We start from the raw sequence: 21,108 nt of genomic DNA, 5'->3' as shown, positions 1-21,108 counted from the left end.
ATGTAGGCACTGGGGTGACGGGGGTGGGATGTAGGCACTGGGGTGACAGTGGGGTGGGATGTGGGCACTGGGGTGATGGGGGATGGGATGTTGGCCTAGGGTTAGGGTGGTGGGGTGTAGGTACCGTGTAAGCACTGCAGTTACACAGGTGAAATGAAATAGTTTCTTTCTTCATGAAGCTTATATCTAATGATGGAAGCCAAAATGACAATTACAAACTTTTATAAATGCTTTGAAAGGAAGGTCCATGGTGCTGTGAGAGGGTTGAACAGGCACAGCTGCTGTCAGTCTAGTGAGTAGGAGCCTCCTGGAAATGACGAATGAGTAGTCACCATATCCAGGCAAGGTGGGAGAAGAGGCTGGGGCAAGGGTATTCCAGTCACAGGGAAAACCCACAGAAAGGCAGTGTAGTAGGAAGGAGAGAGGATGCTGGAGGAACTGAAAGAAGCTAGGGTGACAGGAACCCGGGGAGCTGGATGGAGATGGGGGCAGACGAAAGAAGAGAGACTGGCCAGCAGAGTCCGGGTCACCTAGGAGCTTTCGACTGTGTCACAGATTTTTGGTCATTAGCTGAATGGCAAGGGAACCCACAGGTGAATTTTAAGCAGGGAGTGATGAGATTCAAATTTACATTTTCTAAAAAATATGCTGTGTTCTCATGCCTTCAACTTACCTTAAAATGCTTCAAAAAGATAAGATGAATTAACAGATGGATAGGGGGATACAGAGATAGGTGATCAAGAAAATGTAGCATCTGGATGCTTTGGCTTGTACCTGTAATCCCAGCGATTCAGGGGGGGTGAGGCAGAAGGGTTGCTTGAGGCCAGGAGTTTGAAACCAGCCTGGGCAACATAGCAAGACTTTGTCTCTAAAATAACAAGTATTTTTAATTATCTGGACAATGTGGTGTGTGCCTATAGTCCCAGCTACTCAGGAGTCTGAGGCAGGAGGATCACTTGATTGTAGGGGTTTGAAATTTCAGTGAGCTGTGATCATGCCTCTGTGCTCCAGCGTGGGTAGCTGGAGTGAGACCCTGTCTTTAAAAAATAAAAATAAAAAAAATATAAAAAAAAAATAAGAAAAGGTAGTAGTGGGTGTTGAACAATTGAGATTTTACAAAGTATGTTTGTTTTAACAGCAGTAGATTTAAAACAGAAGTCAATAAAAGCTGTCTATAACCCTCCCTAAATGTTTGGAAATTAAATAACCTATAATAAAAAAAACAATAAAAATTAGAAAATATTTTGAAATTGAATGATAAAAATACAGCTAAGAATTTGTATGATCCATTTAAACAGTGCTTAGAGGGGCATTTATAGCTTAATAAGGAAGAAAGGTTTAAATTCAGTAATCTGCATTTCTATCTACTAATCTAGAAAAAGAAGAGCAAGTAAGTTCAAGGTAAGTAGAAAAAAGAATAACGGGATAAAATAGAAAACAGAAATTATAAAGTTAGTAATTTGGAAAGCTTAATAAAAATTGATAAATCTCTAACAAAACTAATCAAAAAAGGAAAAAGAGCAAATTATCAGGTTTAGAAATAAAAGAGCAGATACCAACAGCCATTAAAATAATAAGAGAATAAACTGTTCAATGACAAATTTAGTAACTGAGGAGAAACAGGCAAATTCCACAAAATACACAGCCTACCAAGAAATAAATTGGGAGAGTCCTATATTTGCCTTTTTAAATGGAATTCAGAATCACAAACCTCTCAAAACTGGAGGCCTAGAGGAAGTCAAAAGTGAATTATGTCAGCCAATTTAGAAAGAAATCATACCATCCCTAGAAATTATTTCAAGGAGTAAAATAGGAGGGAACCTTTCCCAACTCATGAGACTAAGATCTCAATATTAAAACTTTACAAAGACATAATAAGCACAGTATCCTGCATTAATTCATTAATTTGGACACAAAATTCTCAAATATTAGCAAATAGAATGTAGCAGGATAAAAGTGGGATTTATGCCAGAAAGACCAAGTTGGTTCACCATTGGAAAATCAAGTAACGAATGTATTATATTAATAGAATGAAAGAGGAAATCATATGATCACCTCAATAAATGCAGATAACACTACTAACAATATTCTATAACCATTTATAATAACTTAGTAAAGTAGGAATATACAAAAAATGCAGATTTTTCAGCCTGAAAAATCAACTACCAAAAAAACCTGTAGCTGACAGACTACTTCCTGGTAAAAGACTGAATGTTTTCCTCTTAAAATTAGGAGCAAAGAAATCATTTTTCTCTCTCTTCTATTCGATGTTTTATTGAAAATATGAAGGCAAGAAAAAGATAAAAGGCAGAAAGACTGGAAAGAAAGAAAAAAATATTTCTATTTACAGACATTATTGTCTACATAGAAAGCCCCAATAATTGAACAAAAAACCTACTTAATAAGTGAGTACAGCAGGGTGGCAGGATACAAAGTCAGTATGCAACATTCCATTTTATTTCTATATACCAGCGGCAGATGTTGAAAAAAAAATTTTTTAAATTACAATAACAAAAATTATTTACAGTAGCATTCCTAATACTTAGGAATGAATATAAGAAAAGATATGATAGCCCTCTACACTGAAAACTACAAAACACTGACTAGTAAAATTACAATGATCTAAACAAATGAAGATATGGCATGCTCATGGATTGAAAGACTCAGTATTGTTAAAATGTCAGTTTTCTTCTGTGCATTCAGTGTTGTCCTATTTATAAATCTCGATAGCCTTTCTTCTATAAACTGACAAGCTTATTCTAGAACTAATATATAATTGCAAATGATCTCTAATAATGAAAATAATCCTAAGAAATAACACAGCAGGAGGGCTTCCACTGCTGGTTTCAAGATTTACCATAAAGCTGTAATACAATGTTTGACATGAAGAGAAATGACTAGAACAATTGAATGGAATGACAAATCCAGAAATTGCTTTATGTGTTCAATTGCTTTTTGATAAAGGTACTAAATAATTCAATGGCGAAAAGATACTCTTTTTAGTTAAAAAAAAAATGCTGGAAAAACTGGATATCTGTAAAAAAAAAAAAAAAAAAAAAAAAGTATGATGCTCAGGTCGTACCAGACACAAACATTAAACTTGAAATAAGTAATAGATAAAAAGCTAATTATATAAGTATCTTCTACATAGATTTCTGCTCTTCAAAAACTAGAAATTTAAAGGGAAACGACCCTGGCAGAAAATAGAACACTTAGATCTGTGTATCTAGAATATGTGAAGAATTCTTAATAGCTACATAATCAGATGAACAACTCAAAAACTGGCAAAACATTTTAAAACATACTTTACAAAAGAATGTATATGAGTAGCCAGTAAGTATACATTAAAGATGTTCTATATCATTAACCATGAGGGAAGTGCAAGTTAAACAAGAAACTGCTAGGTAGGTAGTACAATAGCTAAAGTCAAAAAGACTATTTCCAAGTGTCATCAAGAGTGAGTAGCAACTGATATGCTCATACATTGTTTATAGAAACATAAAAGGATACAATTACTTGGAGAAAGTTTGTCAATGTCTCATCAAGTTAAACATATACTTACTATATGGCCAAGCAATTCCATTTCTAGGTATTTTCCCAAGAGAAATGAAAACTGTCCACAGAATGACTGGTACATGAGCACTCATAGAGCCTTATTTATAGTAGCTGGAACTAGAAAAACTCAAATGTCAACAGGTAAATAAGCAAATTGTGGTATAATCACACATTGGAATATTATTCAGCAATAAAAAGGAATGAAGTACTAATAGAACATTATCAATGAAACTTGAAAACAGGAAGCCAGAAAGAAAAGAACATATATGAAGTTCTAGAACAGGCAGAACTTACCTATAATGATAGAAAGCAGATCATTGCTGTTCTGGCAGGAGGTGGAGTTGATTGGGAAGAGGAATGAGACAACTTTTGTTGGCGGGGGTGGGGGTGGGGGGAGTGGCGGAGTGGAGTTATTTAAAAGTTCTATATTTTGATTGGGGCATTGTTTACATAGGTGTCAACATTAGCCAAACTGTATACTTTGAATTGTATATGTTCTATTTTTTGTGTCTTGTACCTTAATAAAGGTGATCTTAAAATACCATTAAAATAGAATTAAAAGACCTCTGCTTCTAGTGAAGACGGCGTAGCCGAACTAGATTTATCCTCCCACCTGAAACAACTATGAAAATATACCATGCTCATCGATTAAAAGACTCGATATTGTTAAGATGTCCATTTTCCTCTATGCATTCAATGTTGTCCCATTTATAAATCTCAATAACCTTTTTCTTTTAGAAACCGAAAAGCTTATTCTAATAAACAAAACCAAATAGGGGCAATATCTAAAACAATGGTTTTCAAGACACTGGATGTTAGGCAATGAAGGACAGTGATCTCCAAGACACAGGAATGCTTGAAATAAGCCCATGGTCGTCCCAGCTTACTGGCTTGAGAGAGCTCCTGGGCCATGGTACACAGAGCGGGATCCCAGGTGGAGCCCTGTGGTCTCCCTGAGTTAAAAGATGAATTTATAGTCTGTGGAGAACAAGGTGGCCTGAGTATGCAGGACAGAGTACCAGGGAGGAGTGAATTACACAGGGAACTCTAGAGATAAGCAGAGGGACCTCTTAAGTATTCAGCATACTTTTTAGCACATACGTAAGAGAAAACTACCCAAGACTAAGGAAAAAAGATTTTGAATCTATTAGAAGTGTTCATCATTCACATGGGTCCAGGAATATTGCCTGTTCCTACCTGCCAGTATTGCCTGTTTTCCAGCCAGATTGGAAAAACTTATAATCGGTGGGCCACTGGATTGAGTACCAAAAAGATGATGTCTCAGTCTTGAGCCTTAGACTGAATGATGCTCTGGACTGACCTGACCTAACCATTAAAGCAAGCCTTGAAAGGATCAAACAGTTTGATTCAAGGGACTTAATTGCATCCCAGAACAAAACAAAAGAATATTGCTAGGAATACAAAAATATCTAGCACTCAACATGGTTTTATGCCTGGCATTCAATCAAGATTACCAGGCGTGCAAAGAAGCAGGAAAAGGTGACCCATAGTAAGAAGACTCCATCAATTGAAACCTACCTAGAACTCGCACAGATGTTAAAAGTTATCAGAAAAGGACATATGAACAGCCATCATGACTGTTTTCCATATGTTCCAAATGTAGAGACATGGAAGATACAAAAAAATTTAAAAACTAAACTCTTAGGAATAAATGTAATGAGAGATGTATAAGGAATACATGTAATGAGAGATGTATAAGACCTCTTCTACATAAAAGTTTGCTGAAGGAAATTTCAAAAGACCTCAACAAATGAAAGGATATATGTTCATGGATTGGAAGACTCAATTTGTTGAGATGTCAGAAGACAGTATTAAGAGAAGGTATTTTTCTTTGTAATGAGAGGAAGAGAAGATGAGGCAGATATGAGTTGGGTTTGATAATGGGAAGCTGAGAGTATTCCTGCCTTAATTCCTGATTTCTCTGTAACAGGAAGCAGGGTTAACTGTGGGAGTTGAGGGGGTAGGTGGGAGTCGTATGTCTGAGGAGAGTGGAAAAGGCTCAGGACAATCATTGCAGATAATCAAGATAGATGATTGGTAACATTGAGGTCCTATTGGATTTGAGTCTGTTCTGATGTGAGCTGCTCCCATCGTGTGACTTTCTGTAACCATGCTTGGCGGTTCTTATCCAGACATGGAGAAAGGGAAGCTTTGTGCTTTTTGCTAACTGAATAGAAAAGGAGAGGTCTGCTAGCTGTGAGCATTTTGCTAGCTGTGCATGCATAAAAAGATGGAAGACAGCTGAGGATGTTAGCAAGAATGTCGCTGAGATGACAGATCATTATATTTAAGATATATAAGGAGGAAAGGAGAGACCTGACAAAAAAGACATCAGTGGACTGGACACTTGAGAGAGGTTAGAAATGTGTCTAGTGGGAATAATTGAAAAAAAATGAAGGCTTGAACTCATAATTTGGTGAGGACAAAGTTTAGTGTGACAGTGGGATCGGGTGGCTGAAGTAGCGTGGAAGAGATGGTCATTGGAGACTTGTGGAGGAATTGACAAGCTAGGATGAGGGCATCAGTGGCTGTTGGAGTCCCCCAGGGAGGTTGTAGAATGGGGAATGGAGTGGGAGGCCACAAGCCAGTGGTGGAAATCCTCATTTCCTGAGGACAGCAGAAGATGAGGAGGAGGAACTGGAGGAGGGTATGTGGCCCACTGGTACCATCCTCAAAGGACAAGGGTTTTTCTTGATTTTTGTAGCAGGGTGAGGGAGTATTACCCTGGACATGAAGAGGAACAGGAAGGCCTGGAGGCCTGGAGGTAGGCTGGGTCTGTAAGGGCTGCAGGGATCACAAAGTGACAAGAATGTGGGACCCCTTTGAAGAGGCTGCAGGTGTGGGAGAGCAACCCCGGTGGGGCAGGGCAAGGCTAAGTTGGTGACAAGCAAGTTGAGAGGGGTCTTGAAGATGGTGCGCTCTGTGACCTGGGACTGGGCAGTGTCCAACCCAAGGCAGCAGCACAGATAGCAGAGGCTGGGTGCAGATGTGCCTTCTGCGGGTGCGGGGCCTCAGCTGGAAGACCCTGGCTTGCTCAGCCTGGAGTGGTGGTGTCCATCAGCCCTGATCTGGGCTGTTGGAAGCTTCAGTCTCCACAGACTCGGCCTGGAGTGGAGGTCCACCCACCTGGGCTAAGGCAGTGTTCTGGCTGCGAGCTGTGCCACCCTGGCCTGCGAGGGCTCCACTGGCTGAGGGGTTACTGGTTTCTCTGTTGTAGTAGGGGGAGCACAAAGGCAGGGGTCAGAAGTCTTGGCTCCTGTGCTGGCTATGCACTTCCTAGAGGCATGACTTCTTTGGTCAATGTACTTCACTTCTCCAAATCAAGGCATTTTCTTCCTAAAATTGGAGCGGCCCATCTCTGACTTTTCTCTCGGAGCCATCCTAATAACTAAGGAGGGGAATGGATGGGAAGGGCCTGGATGAGCAGAAGGACCTTTCCAAGTATGTGGAGCTCCACACTGGCTTGACTGCGGTCTCCTTCTCAGAGGTGGTTTCTGTGAGCTGGAAAAGTCTCATTTGCAATATGGATGTTCACTTGCATTTCCCTCCAGCGCCCCACATCCTCTCAAGACCCGGAGAGGCACTTGGCGCATTAGCCCGATTTCTCTAAGTCTGATTGTCATGAGTTTGGTTTTGGGTTCAGGGATAAAACATTAATCCACTCTTAACCCATCATTCCCTCGAAATTCTGCTTTAAAATAAATCTTGGTTTAAGTTGCCTGCTGGCAGCTTTGGGTCTCAGTCCTGGAGACCTTTGCTGCGTCTGAAGGATTCTAAGTCAGTGGGTGACAGCACACTACCTTCCCAGAGGTGTGCTGTCCCCAGAGGCTCTACTGTTCTTGAATCATGAGCTATGACTTACAAGCAGGCCCACAGACACATGCCAGGAATTCCAGGGCCCAGTGTGGATTCCAGCAGCTGTACTCTCTCCCACTTCGGCTGTCAGTCAGGAATGTTTTAGCATCAAATCTGTGCCTGTCAGTATGTCCTAGGAGCACAGCAGAGGGTTGGCAGGTCAGAGAGCCTCCCCCAAGGAAGCTGGGCTCCAATGGGCACTGAAGCATGGACAGGATTCATAAGGATGATAAAGGAAGCAAGTGGCAAAGAAAGTGGGACCTGGTGCCTCATGCTTGTCAGAGCCAGTGAGTGCAATGGTGAGGCTGCAGCTGGCTGATGTGCGGTGGGCAGAGCGGATGTGCAGTTGGCAATACCCACTGAGGCAGGTGAGTTTGTCCTTGCAGCTGTGGGAGCTGTCAGTGTTTGAAATAAGGTGATGGTTGACAGCTGTGCCTGGAAGGTAAAACTGGCACCTCCCAGAGTACAGTGGAGTTAGAGCCCTGGAGGTGGGGGCTGCAGCAATGGGATTGGGGCTGCAGGGATGCCGTCTGCACAGGGGTGCAGAGGTGGAGCTGGAAGGGAAGGCATAGATGTGGAAGTTTGTGGTGGCTCATGCCTCTCAGATAAGGAGAGGTCTCTGAATTTTGATTATCAAGTCTGGAGATGTGGATTATATGAGAAAAATTTTGTTTCCTTTAAATTTTTTACAGAGATAGATCTTGCTCTGTCATCCAGGCTGTAGTGAAGAGGTGCCCTCATAGTTCATTGCAGCCTCAAACTTCTGGGCTGAAGCGATCCTTCCGCTTCAGCCTCCCAAATAGCTGGGACTACAGGCATATGCCACCATACCCAGCTATTTTTTAAAGTTTTTCTGTAGAAACAGGATCTATGTTGCATAGGCTGGTCTTGGGTCCCTGGCCTTAAGCTATCCTGCCTTGGCTTTCCAAAGCCCTGGGATTACAGGCATGAGCCATTGTACCGGCCAGAATTTTTTTTTTTTTATTGCTTATAATCCTGTGCTTGATTCAGTTTATTTTAATCTTCTCCCCTACTTTGATGAGGTAAGTGTTCTTTGCCTCAGTTTACAGATGAGGAAATCCAGCCTCAGGAAGATTTATCAATTTTCTCAAAATGTATACAGCTAGTAAGTAGTTAAGCTAGGAATTAAATCTAGACTGTCTGTCTCCAGAGTCCAAGCTGCTTTTCTCATCAGCTGGGAGCTCATTCTCTGCCTGGTGAGAGGAAACCTGCTGTGGGACCCTGTCTTCCCAGCCTGGGTCTGTGCTCATACATCCTGAGCTGCTCTATTCTCAAAGCTCTTTGCTTGATCGGGTTTTTTTTTTTTTTTCCCTCTTCCTGCAATTAATTACCCAAAGCTGAGTGGAACCGTGGGATAGAGGCTTCAGAGAAATTGGTTTCTTTTTCCTCTTGAATCTGCTTGTGGACAAGTCTCTTTCGAGCTCAGGTGCTCCTTTTGGGTCCTGTTGCTTGAGGGTGGATCTCCCAATCCCTGAGCCCACCCTTGGAATGTGGTGCTCTTCGCCTGCTCTCATCAGCCAAGTCTGGGTGCTTCCCACCCACTGCACCTTTCAATGGGCATTCCCCCTGTGGGGGAAACTCCTGTCACTCGATGAGGCTCACAGGGTGGTTTGCCTTTACGTGGCCTATGAGTGAGATTTGGGCTGAATTTCCTACAGTGACTGCTTTGGGGATACACCAGCAGGGAGTTCAATTTCTGCCCCTTCCCTGGGTCCACATTGCTCCTTCGCAGTGGGAACCCCTAGCAGCTCTGAACAGCAGATCCAGCCATGAGCTCATTCTGGCAGTTGTAACCAGGCCCGTCACACAACAAACTGTATTGACATGTGAGTAGCCAATGGCCTGCAGTTGCTGGTGCCTTCAGACATGTTCATTTTAGGTGATTCTGCCACCTTCCCAAGCCAGGCTTCATGTGCACATCTTATTTTTTCTTGAAAAACTGGAATCTGACAAGTCTAGCAGGGTGTGTTTATGAAGTGACTTCTTAAGTAGCAGTATTTGAAACCTGTCATGAAGATATGTGATGATATTGGTTTGGCTCATGTGATTAAGTGATCTGTTTCATTCAGAGAGTGATGGCAGACAAGAGAGCTCATGTTTTTGAAGAATACCTTTTTTTTTTTTTTTTTTTAAGACAGAATCTTGCTCCTGTTGCCCAGGCTGGAGTGCAATGGCGCAATCTCAGTGCAACCTCTGCCTCCAGGGTTCAAGAGATTCTCCTGCCTCAGCCTCCCGAGCAGCTGGGATTACAGGCATGCACCACTACGCCAGGCTAATTTTTGTATTATTAGTAGAGATGGGGTTTCCCCATGTTGGCCAGGCTGGTGTTGAACTGACCTCAGGTGATCTGCCCGCCTTGGCCTCCCAATTGAATCCCTCTTAAAACAGATTTAAGTTTTTAGAAGATTGAAACAAAGTCTGTAACTTTTAGCATGCAACCTTCATGGATTCTCATCCTTGGGAAAAATTTTCTGCTAGAAGCGTTGGCCTGTCTTTGGTAGCCATGGAAACTAACCCTTCAAAGAGAGAGACGCTCTTCTGTCCTCAAACAAGGAGATACAGTGAAAGGAAGGCATATTTCATGCTCAGATGCTTTATTTCTGTGTGTGTGTGTGTGTGTGTGTGTGTGTGTGTGTGTATGTGTATGTATTTTCATACTTAGACAAGACTTCTGCTTGTTTTTGGTTTTGTTTGTTAATGGCACGATGGGTGTAGTTTTAGGTGGTGGAAGTTACATACGCGCTGTGGCCAAATACACCCGGCACAAAGCCCAAACTTGCAGTCTTTGATCTGATCATCATTAATGTAAAGCCCATGCTTGTGAAAGCAATTATTTAGGTGATTTTTATCAAGCAACTACTAATGACCAGGGTTTGCGATACCAGGAACCAGAATACCAAGATAAAACAGACACAGCCTCTCCTTCACAGAACTTACAGTCTGGTGAGTAAAAGAAAATATTAAATAATCAATTGCAGGACTGTGAAATAAATTCTACAAAAGCAGGGTTCTAAGCCGGGGGACTCTGAAGACATTAGAGAAAAGTCCTTATGTCCTGAGCCAGCTGAATGGATGGTATCTGGAAGAGCAGGAGGGGTTATGCGGGGAACAGCATGCACAGTAGCCTGGTGTTGAAAGAGCTCCATGCCTTGGGGGAGCTGAGTGAACATCAGGATAGCTAGAATGCAGAGTTCAAGGGGGAAGAGGTCAAAAAGGAGAGATCTGCCCTGACCAGACATATGACGCCTTCGTTCACTCCATCCCTACTCCAGTCTCCTGCTCAGGATAAGTGCCACACATAAACAGTTCCTGAGGTATGGTCTGTGTGGGGTCGCTCAGCTGCTAATTCTGTGTTCTGTTCATGGCAGATAACTCAACCTAGTCATTAAAAGCTAGGAAACACCAACTCTGAAAATGATTCATCTTCTCAAAAGATGAAAACTTTTTAAACATCATCAGTCTTTTATGTCAATGAAAGCATCAAGAACACCAGCTTGGTGCAGTGGCTCATGCCTGTAATCTCAGCACTTTGGAAGGGCAAGGTGGGTGGATCCCTTGAGGCTAGAAGGTTGAGACTGACCTGGCCAACATAGAGAAGCCCTGTCTCTACTGAAAATACAAAAAGTTCGCTGGATGTGGTGGCGCACACCTGTAATTCCAGCTGCTTGGGAGGCTGAGGCACAAGAACCACTTGAACCCAAGAGGTGGAGGTCATGCCACTGCATTCCAGCCTGGGTGACAGAGCCCAGACCCTGTCTCAAAAATAAAAGTAAAAATAGAAATGTGATTGTCAAATGTTTTTCCTCAACATATTTTACTGTGTAAACAAGGGCCCCGCATTTTCTCATCCCTTTTGCCCACCAGCGGTTCCCATGCATCACTACAAAAAACGAAGCTACTGAAGAGTTCAGCATTTGATTGCTGTTCATCCCTCTAATCCTGTCCAAAACTGAGAGCATATCGTCAGATAGCCGTGAGCTGCTTGAATTAGTTTTGTCTTCCTCCTTCAGTCTGGTTGTGGCATTCATTTGAATTACAGATTTGTTTCAATTCACTTTCAGTTTAGGAGTATTTTCCTTTCATCTCATCCTTATTGACTTAATTTAAAAAAAAATTTAAGGTGAAGAACATTAACATGGCTCCCAAAGTCAAACTATAGAAAAAGATGTACTTAAGAGTGTCATTACAACCTTGACTCCTTCTGCCTAATTTATTCCTGCCCCTTGTTTTCTGCTTTTAGATACATCCTAGAGAAATATGTGCATTTTATTTCCCAGTGTGAGCAAAGGGTAGCGCACTGTATTTGCCTTTTTTTTTTTTTTTCAGGCACTTCTTATTTATCTTTTGGTCAGACACACCATAATCAAAATTCTGGTTTGGAACAAGAAGCCTCCTAGCATATAACAGTTGTTGGATTTTTAATCACTCGCAAAAGTCTGTTGGTTTCTACCAATAGGTTTATTAAATAAGCTTTGTAAAACAATCTCTTAGTAATGGGATTCTTGGAATATGATGAATTCTTATGCAAAGGGGAGTAATTTTTTTTTTCCATTATCACAAAGTTTGATAGACCGTGACTTGAATTTGAGGTGGGATTTTCAGGATCAGAGGGTCAGTTGTGATGGAAATGGGTTTTTCTGAACTGAGTAGACAGTGTACAGGATTGGCAGTGAGTTTGCCGGCTCACTGCGGTCACTCTGAGCCTTAGGACCCATGTGTCCTTCTATGTGTCCCCCAATCCTGGCGGATTTGTGGCAGCTTAGAGCCCACTCACAGCTAGTGCTAATTTTTCTACCTTTGATATTTGAGAAAGCTCTTCCATTTGCCTTTTAAATGTCTCTCTTATGTCTGGATTCAGCAACTATTCTACATTGGAACTTCACATTGATACCACTGTATGCTTTTCAAAGCCTCATCTTACTGAATGATTGCTTAATCCCTGTGAAACAACAGAATGGGTATTGTGTCTGTTTGCAAGTGAGAAAATGGAAGCTCAGATCACAACAGTGGCAGAGCTGGGACTAGAAGCCAAGCCTTCAGACAAAGAGCCCAGAGTGTGTAGGAGGGCCAAGGCTTTATCTGGGTTTATCACAGGGACTCTGCCTCCCTGCCCGCATCCTCCATCCTGCCCCGTGGCCAACAGATTTTTACTGCATAAATCTTACCTCTGTCCACCTCAATAAATGTTACCTGCCTGCCAAGTGTTTGGTCATTCAGAACTGTCTAAAATCAGTTCAGAGGGTCTGTATCAGCAGCTTTGTTAGATGAGCTTTTGTAATAGTGACCATCATTATGAGTGGGTCATAAACCAGGACTTGGCAGGGTTTTTTACTCTTAGGAATTTTAGTCAGAGTAGGGTTTTACTTATGTCTACTTAACTGTGTCCCGATAGCCAAAAATGTGCAGTAGTGATGCAGCTTGTTAGAAAGGGGATTTTTATATTTGTAATGTTAAAAATGCATAAAATATTATGAAACAAAATTACAAAGATAGTTAAGAGTTACCCTGAGAAGCTTAAGGACATTCATTTTATAATAAATGTATAAAATTACATACAGTAAAAAATGAATGTCCTTAAGCTTCTCAGGGTAACTCCTTTACTATCTTCACATTTTTTTTTCCCAAGAACCCAAATATAATGTGAACCCAAAGTAAGAATACCTTGTTTGTATGTAACCATCTGAATTTAGTATGCTAAGTTCAGAATCAATATATGCAAACAGATTTGTACTAGGATACTTTTTTGGTGAATAATAGAGCAAAGGTCCACTTTTCTTTACAGTATATGTAAGAAAACAGATTAGATCATTCATTTTCCTACAGGCACATGACATTCCAAGCCCTCTTACTGTTGCTCAGGGATGTGATTCTGGATTGAGAGTGACTTTTTCAGAGTTCAGAGTCATTTGGTGAATTTACCTAGAGCTGAGTTACGTATTTCCCATGTGTCAGGAATCCCTGGAGGTCTAGAAACCCCACACTGTTCTCAGGGTTTGGTGTATGTGAACAACAGCAAGACACTGGAGTCCCTATTTTTTGAGACAAGACGTGTTCTTTGGGCTGGGAGGTCAGGGTACCTGTGTGGGCTTGATCGACTCCAGCTCACTCTCTAGATCCACAAAGCCTTGCCTCCTTCCTTTGTCACAGGGGGTGCAGTGGAGACCACTCAAGGGCCAAGCGCAGGTTCCAGGGAGTCTGAAAAGTGGGGAGATCCTTTTATTTCTTTTTTCTTTTTTCAGATGGAGTCTTGCTCTGTTGCCCAGGCTAGAGTGCAGTGGCGCTATCTCAGCTCACTGCAACTTCTCCCTGACTGGGATTCTTTCTAATTGTGGGCAGAGGGTGGCACTTGGTGAGGATTCCAGTTTCTTATCTGAAGTATTAGTGTCACTGGGTGTGCAAGCATCTGTTCAGCCCCTTGACATCCTGGAGTTGAGGGAGGGTTATGAATATGGGGTTAGTTTTGTTTCGTTTCGTTTGAGACAGACCCTTGCTCTGGCACCCAGGCTGGAGTGCAGTGGCATGAACTCAGCTCACTGCAACCTCCACCTCCCAGGTTCAAGCAGTTCTCCTGCCTCAGCCTCTCAAGTAGCTGGGATTACAGGTGCATGCCACCATGCCCAGCTAATTTTTGTATTTTAGTAGAGATGGGGTTTCAGGGTGTTGGCCAAGCTGGTTTCGAACTCCGGACCTCGGGTGGTCTACCTGCCTCGGCCTTCTGAAGTGCTGGGATTACAGGCATGAGCCACCACGCCCGGCCAGCGTTAGCTTTATGAAAGCAGATCACTTCCCCATTCGTCAGTTGCGTGGGTTGGGTTATTGAGGTAGGACCCTCAAAGATAGATGCACTGGCTTTGACTTGGAATGCATGCGGGAAGGCAGGCAGAAGAAACCCGCGTCGGAATCTCAGGATCTGTGTTCAGAAAGTGCATTGCTGTCACCTCACCTGCGTTCTTAGCAGCTTTGTAAGTGTACTTACTCAATCTCTAACGCTCATATCTTGGCTCCTGTAACAACTCACGGTTGGAGATGCAGATGGTTCCTCGTATATAAAAATAGGATAATCATCCACCTGACTCTGAGGCTTGCCTGAGTGAGTGTGGGGTTTGTATATATGCATAGATAGAGGCTTGCACACATGGTGGAAGGTAGCATAAACAGCCCGCAGTTGGGAACATTTACCTGTCTGCCAGAGCCCTTCCAGGGCAGGTGTTCCCACAAATGGGCAGCAAATCATATGCCTCTTCCCCTCCTGCAGGGCAGACTTTTGGGGGAAGACCATGGCAAGTAGCAAGGGTTAGGAAAAACGGTAATGCTTCATCAGTGCTTGAGTTCCCATCTGGGAAGGGAGAACTGGGTTGTGGAGAGGGTGGGGACTGCCCTGACTCTGTCCACTGCTCTGGCCCAAACCTGCAGGTGATGGGTAGAGAAGCCTCGTGTGGGCACCGGCAAGGACTGCTGTTCCCTCAGAGCCCTTGGTTTGGACAAAAGGGGCAGCACGCAATATTGATGCAAAGTATTACCCACAAGCATTGAAGACGCTCTAAACTTGGTACTCTTTGACCACAGCTTGGCCTACTTGGGTCCCTCCTCTTTGAGGTGTGATGCTGGGTATCTGAGGAGGCTCTGGGGCAGTTGGGGTGTCTCTGAGTTCAGGCCCCTGATTGAGGGTGTCAGAGGCCCACCGTGACAGCACATGGTGTTTTGGGCCCAGGCCCCTTGGCATGGCTGTCATCTGAGGGGAGTTCATTTTCTAAGAAGTGATGCATGTGTGTTGATGTGGGCTCTGCCACTCTGACCCCCACGGTCTTGCTTGGGAAGACACTGTCTTCTGTCCTGTCCACGTGTGTGGCTCCACTGCTGTGCTCATGTGGCTGTACTCGGTGCTGTGCGCCCTGCCACAAGACCATTGTGCAGCAGGGCAGCAGCTCAGGAGGCAGGTCCCCAAGGATGCCCTGACACGCTCTTGTCATCTTTGCCTCCTTCAGAGAATTCTCAAAGGAAAGAGAGAAAGCAAAAGCACGGGGAGATTTCCAGAAGCTCCGGGAGAAACAGCAGCTGGAGGAGGATCTAAAGGGCTACTTGGATTGGATCACCCAAGCTGAGGACATTGATCCCGAGAACGAGGAAGAAGGAGGAGAGGAAGGCAAACGAAACAGTATGTAGAGCCCTTGCTGCCCCTGGCTAGACAGACTCAGTGTGCGGTGCAGACGCCTGGCAGCAGGCCTTGCTCGACTCTGACCCAGGCTGTGAGCAGGACGGCCTCCCAGCCATCTGGTCCCTTCTGCCTGCACATATCACATCACAGAGAGGACTGGCACACTGGCGCTGACTCAATTTCTGCCTGAGGTTTGGGGTTTAGAGTCGTGTTTGGTAAGATGGCTTTACGGCCAGGGAGGGTCAGAGGAGCCCACCGTTGTTCTGGGGCATTCAGTAAGTGCATTTCCGTGCGGGCACGGGGGTGATGAGACATGTATTTTTGCACCGCAGGAGAGGAAGCCGTGGTTTCCCTCACCTCAATGTGAGCAGTGTTATTGGGCAAGAATTTGAAGAGCAGGGTTCGTCTCGACTCTCACTCTTAGGCCACCTGATATGGCTTCTACCTGTGTTATTCACGTGAAGCCATATGCTTAGCTCATCGGGCTGGGGGCAAACTGGCTTACTGTTCTAGGCAGGTGTTAAGGGGCATGTGAGTCAGTGATGGCTGCTTTGCAGCCCACCCACCGACACCCCACACTGTGACACGAGGCACCCGAGAGCACTTTCTGCAGGAGGCGAGGCCTGAGAACTCAGTCAATCACTGAAATTAATTGCCGTTGTCAACCAGTGTCTCATTCGCCACATACTTTCCCCACAGATGTGCTTTTATTCTTTCTGGGGCCCTCTATGCCTCAGGTCAGAGTGGAAATTGGAATCCAGCCGAGCATTTGACTAAGATGTCTGTGACTTGCTTCAAATCTGGAAGCGTTGGGTAGGAAGAACCGAGAACATATGTCAAGGGAACATAGCCACTGAGAGGCTTGGTGGACCCGAGGCCGGCCCTGTGTTGTAGGGGATGGCTGCGCAGGTCTCTGCTTGAGCAGAGGGCCTTGGATGTTGTACTCTCACCAAGGCCTGTTGCTGGGTCCAGGGCAAACCCGGAGCTGGAGAGGATGTGGGGTGGAGTGCCATCTCCTAGGGAGGGGCAGGCCTGCTCACACTAAATGCAGCACCAGGGAGCAGAGCCGCAGGGCACGTCAGGGCTGGCGCGTGCTGCGCTGAGGGAGCCGAGCCAGGGGATCGAGAACAGGGCTTGGGGGAAGCATTTGGCCGGGGCCCTGAAGGATGCATGGATCGCAGGTGTGACCATTCAGTGTCACACCTGCAAGGTGACACGAGACTGGCGTGAGGGAGGTATGGAGGTGGGCAAAGGCCAGGTTTCAGGGAGGAAGCGGTGGGCCCTTTGGCTGGAGCACAGAGGGTGTGAAGGTCGGGGTGAGCTGCAATAGGAAGGGCGGGTGAGGTGCAACTGCGCGTCCTCTGGGGGTTGTGGAGTGTGGAAGGTGGGGCTGAGAGACCCCTGGTGGAGGGGCTTCTTGACTCTCAGTCATGGCCTTTACCTTTCTTCAAACCTGGGCTCTTGACCTCCATGGGGAGGGAGGGTTCCGCGATCTCAGATGCCCCAGCTGGTGCAAACTTGTGTGCTGACTGGGAGCGGGCAGGGTCAGGCCCTGCTTCTCTCCCTCCCTGCTTCTTGCCAGGCTCAGGGAGGGACCAGGGCTTCAGCACCTGAGGATCAGAAGACTGAGGGAGGGTTTCTAGAGCTGTTTGCTGAATGCAAGTTCAGGGTGTATACACAGACATTCATTTGAGTCTCAGACTAGGCGATGTGCCTGTGAAGTGATTAGATGTCAGAGTGTCTGCCTGTCCTCTGCGCAGCTCTCCTCTCGGCAGTCCAGCTGACCTGAACCCCGTGGCCTGTGCAGAGTTTCAGCACCTGCCGTATTGCTGGCAACAGGCCACATAGGTGCAGCTTGGAGATGCCTGCCCAGCTCTCTTCCCCTTCACTTGCACACTGTAACTCAGATGCTGACCTGCCTCGGAGGTCCGCTGGCCACCTGCCTCATCTCTCCTAAACGCAGCGTGTTATTTCTAAACGAGAGGAAGTATGGCCGCTTTTTCTCAGCGGAGCACCTTTCTTTGCTAGTTTAGCTGCGTCACCCAGGGAGCTGAGCGAGGCCTTCTTACAGGCCAGTGGCCTTCCCCCTGCTTATTTCTCCTCCTGTAGAAATAGACAAGGATCTGTGTTCTTGTGTTGCTAGCATCAGTCATGGTAGAGTCGTTTATAGGGCCTGTGATTTGAGGATTAAGGGTTTTCATTGGATTTAAGGTGATATCTCGAGGGTTAACCATTTTATCTCAGCCAAACATTTCCTAAGCCCTGCCACCGTAAAGAACCCGATGACAGAAATCACGGTCTCTGCCTTTCAGAGAACTTTCCATGAGGGGAAGATGGAGGAGGAGTGGCTTCGTGTGAGACAGAATGGAGAAGCTGGTCCCATCGTTAAGGGCCAGCACTGTGCTGTGTGAGCCCAGGAGATGCTGGCTGGGGGGAGTGGGCGGCCGGGGTGATGTGAGGAAGGCTCTGTGGGAGGAGCAGTACTGGGTGTTAGAGGGTGGGCGTGGGAGCATTCATGGGGGCTTTTGGAAGCTGTGGAAATGGCATGAACAAGGTGAGCAAGGTAACAAATGTTCAGGGCCCTGAAGTGCATTGCTCAGTAAACTGGGAAAGAAACGAAACCCCTTTAAAAGCCTTGTAGATCTCCAGAATTCCCTCTCACTGGGACTCCCCAGCCCATAGAGCTGCACTGTGTCTTTAGAACATCAGCAGTATTGTTTCTGCTACGCACAGTGATGTGTGACTCAAAATGATTAATTAGCTTAACGTGTGATCCAGAATAGCAAATATTTCTGTGGTGCCTCCTTGTCCTTGACGGAGCTCATTCTGCCAGGTGCTGGAGTTTCCTGTGGACTGAGGCGCACAGAACTTCCCGAGTCGTCAGATTTCCAGGGCCTTGATGATGAGGGTTTTAAATAAAGACAGAAATCTTAGGCTGTGGGAGCCATGACGGGATTTAACTGACCTGAGACCCCCAAATCTCCTCCTCCTCTGAGGAGGGAACCTCTCTGATCATAGAGCTCAGCAGCCCAGACCCTCTGGAGAAACCGGCGCTGTTGAGGTTTCCCTGGGGCCTCCCGTGGCTGCCAGCCATTTTTTTCCTGTCACAGCCAGAAAACCACATGAGGAGAGGGTTTCAGTGAGGCCCAGTGGTTCTCCTCACCAAATAATCAGTCCTGGATTCACCACGTGCACATGCCAGGCCAGGGGCCATCTTTGTGCATCTGATTAGCAGGCAGTAGAAGTGTGGGCGTTGCCCGTGGTATGGTGTTTGCATCCTCCCTGGGGGTGTGAGATCACCCTGCCTGCCTTTCCCTCCACCCCTGCTCCGCTATTATCTCTGGGGAGGAGGATGGTGCCGGGCCCAGGCTCCTGACTTGGTCCAGAGTGGCTAAGGATGCTGATTCAACTGATAGCTTTTTCAGTTGGGTCCTGGATGTGAGTTGAGCAGTTTCCTCCCAGACCGTGAGGAATGAAGTGACATTGTGAGAAGCAGCACTTCCTGATAGTGGAGCCTTAGCCTAGATGAGCAGAGGTAGGAGTAGGAAGTCATTAATAGCAGCAGATGTCTGTGAACTCAGAGGAGGCAAAGGACTAGGCGGGAGGGCGTCATGAGGCCCCTTCTCTGGATGTGGCTGCAGTTGAGTTGTGTGACTTGGAATTTGTACTTCAGTGTTAGGCAAATCACTTAACCTCTCTGAGCCCCATTTTCCTTGTCTACAAGAAGAGGATAACGATACGTCTTTCCGTGAGGCTGTTGTGACAACTCAATGTTCCGTGACTGGCAGAAGTTGTCATAGTTGCAGTACTTGCTGCTGCTGTCTTCATCACATGCTGGTAAAACTTGACCTCAACAGAGTTTTGGGGGTATAAATGTAGGGGTACAAGTACAGTTCTGTGACACGGATGTATTACATAGCGGTAAAGCCTGGGCTTTTAGTGTAACCGTCACCCAGAGAGTGCACATTGTACCCAGTAAGTAATTTCTCAGCCCGCACCCCTCGTCCACCCACCCACCCTTCTGTGTCTTCAGTGCCTGTTATTCCGTCCACACCTATGTCCATGTGGACACATTATTTAACTTCTGCTTATCAGTGAGAACATGCAGTATTAGACTTTCCTTAGGTCTGCTAGACCTCTAACCAGCCTCAGAGTGGGGCCTCCCTCTTAGGACCATTGCCCTGTACTCTGCTGTCCAGAAACGATAAAGTTCTGAAGCATTGATGGAAAACAAATCTGTTAACTAGGTCACTTTCGAGATAGGGCAGCACAGCTTTCTGGCTCTTGAAGTCCATTTCTAGTTTGGCGGTGCTTGCTGTCAGAGAACAGATGTCAAATCAAGTACTTGGAGATGCGCTCACATTATCTTTTCTCTCTGATCTGCTAAATGTCACTGCCTGCATCTGCGATGCCCAGCGCTGCCTCCACATTATAATCACCTGGGGAGCTTGGATGCTTCTTGATGGCACACGCCACCCTCTAAGACTCTTGATTAATTTTAGGGTGGGAGCCAGGGGTGGCTCTTTTTCATTAAAATTCCCTGGGGATTCTAATGTGAAGCTAGGGTCAGGAACGCCTGAGTCCGGGGTGCTATCAGTGGCTGAATATCACACTGTTCCAGGCATTCACTTTAAGAAAAGGAGAGGTAATCAGGCCTCTAACTGAGCTGTCTGGTGACTAGTGACAGGTATCTCCAGCTTTGTGCATTCATAGAATATTTAAAATGCCAGTTTCATAAATTTGCTATTGGAAAGCTGCTGTCACACAATTAACTGAATGGACAAAATTCCCTTTGAAGTGAGTTCCTGAGCATTTGGTAAAATTTCAAGGATAATTTATTTAACTTTTTGCTGAGCTTCAAGTTTCTTAAGAAACCCTGCCAAATCTCAAAGTGATTTTTTTAGACGTACGCAGCTGCTTCTGAGTTAACAATGGAGTTTTGCTAGGACCATTAAAAATCTGGAAGCCTAAGATTCTATTTTAAACTCTTCTCATTGTCAGTGATTAGTCTTTTTTTTAAAAAAACAAACAAACAAACAAAAAACATTAAAAATAATGAAATTATTTTAAAGGACACTGATCCTAAAATTCTGGCCAAAAAAGCAGGGCAGTTTTATCGTGGGAACTATTAATGATTAATAATTCCTCTAAGTAAAGATAATTGATGCTCAAAGAAAGGGAGGGGCATCCCTCAAGGTTCGTCTCTGACCACCAGGACAGTCCCTCTGTCTTCTGCTTCCTCAGTGGTCCTGGAGGCTGTGGGCACTGGCCCTGCCTGCCTCCCCAGGGACTCTGCCACTCCAGGGCTTGGCGGAGCAGGTTGCCCTAGCTGCTTCCCTTTTGCATGTGCTACCTAGGTGCCTCTTACTGCAATGTTTGCTTTGGGGGTGGACGGAAAACGAGGATGGCATAGCCGTTTGCAAGCATAAGGCATAGTAATTTGCTAGTCTTATTTTGAAAGACTGTGGTTTTGAAATTTTGGTTTATAAAACTGCTTTCAT

At 45.1% G+C, this 21,108-nt stretch overlaps 1 protein-coding gene across 19 annotated transcripts in view; it reads left to right on the top strand.

Annotated features, from left to right (window-relative positions):
* The window catches only part of CACNA1D (calcium voltage-gated channel subunit alpha1 D), a 321,073-nt gene that overhangs the window by 192,316 nt on the left and 107,649 nt on the right, over positions 1-21,108 (top strand). For all 19 annotated transcript variants that reach the window (XM_074403661.1, XM_074403655.1, XM_074403658.1 and 16 more), the window contains one exon: positions 15,438-15,607. In XM_074403661.1, coding sequence (XP_074259762.1) covers positions 15,438-15,607 — 170 coding nt within the window. The remainder of the gene's footprint in view (positions 1-15,437; positions 15,608-21,108) is intronic.

The sequence above is a fragment of the Saimiri boliviensis genome, chromosome 8 (genome assembly GCF_048565385.1).
Source record: "Saimiri boliviensis isolate mSaiBol1 chromosome 8, mSaiBol1.pri, whole genome shotgun sequence".
In the NCBI taxonomy this organism is placed as follows: domain Eukaryota; kingdom Metazoa; phylum Chordata; class Mammalia; order Primates; family Cebidae; genus Saimiri; species Saimiri boliviensis.
Note: the sequence above shows the minus strand (reverse complement) of the source record. Positions and strands in the feature narration are given on the sequence as shown.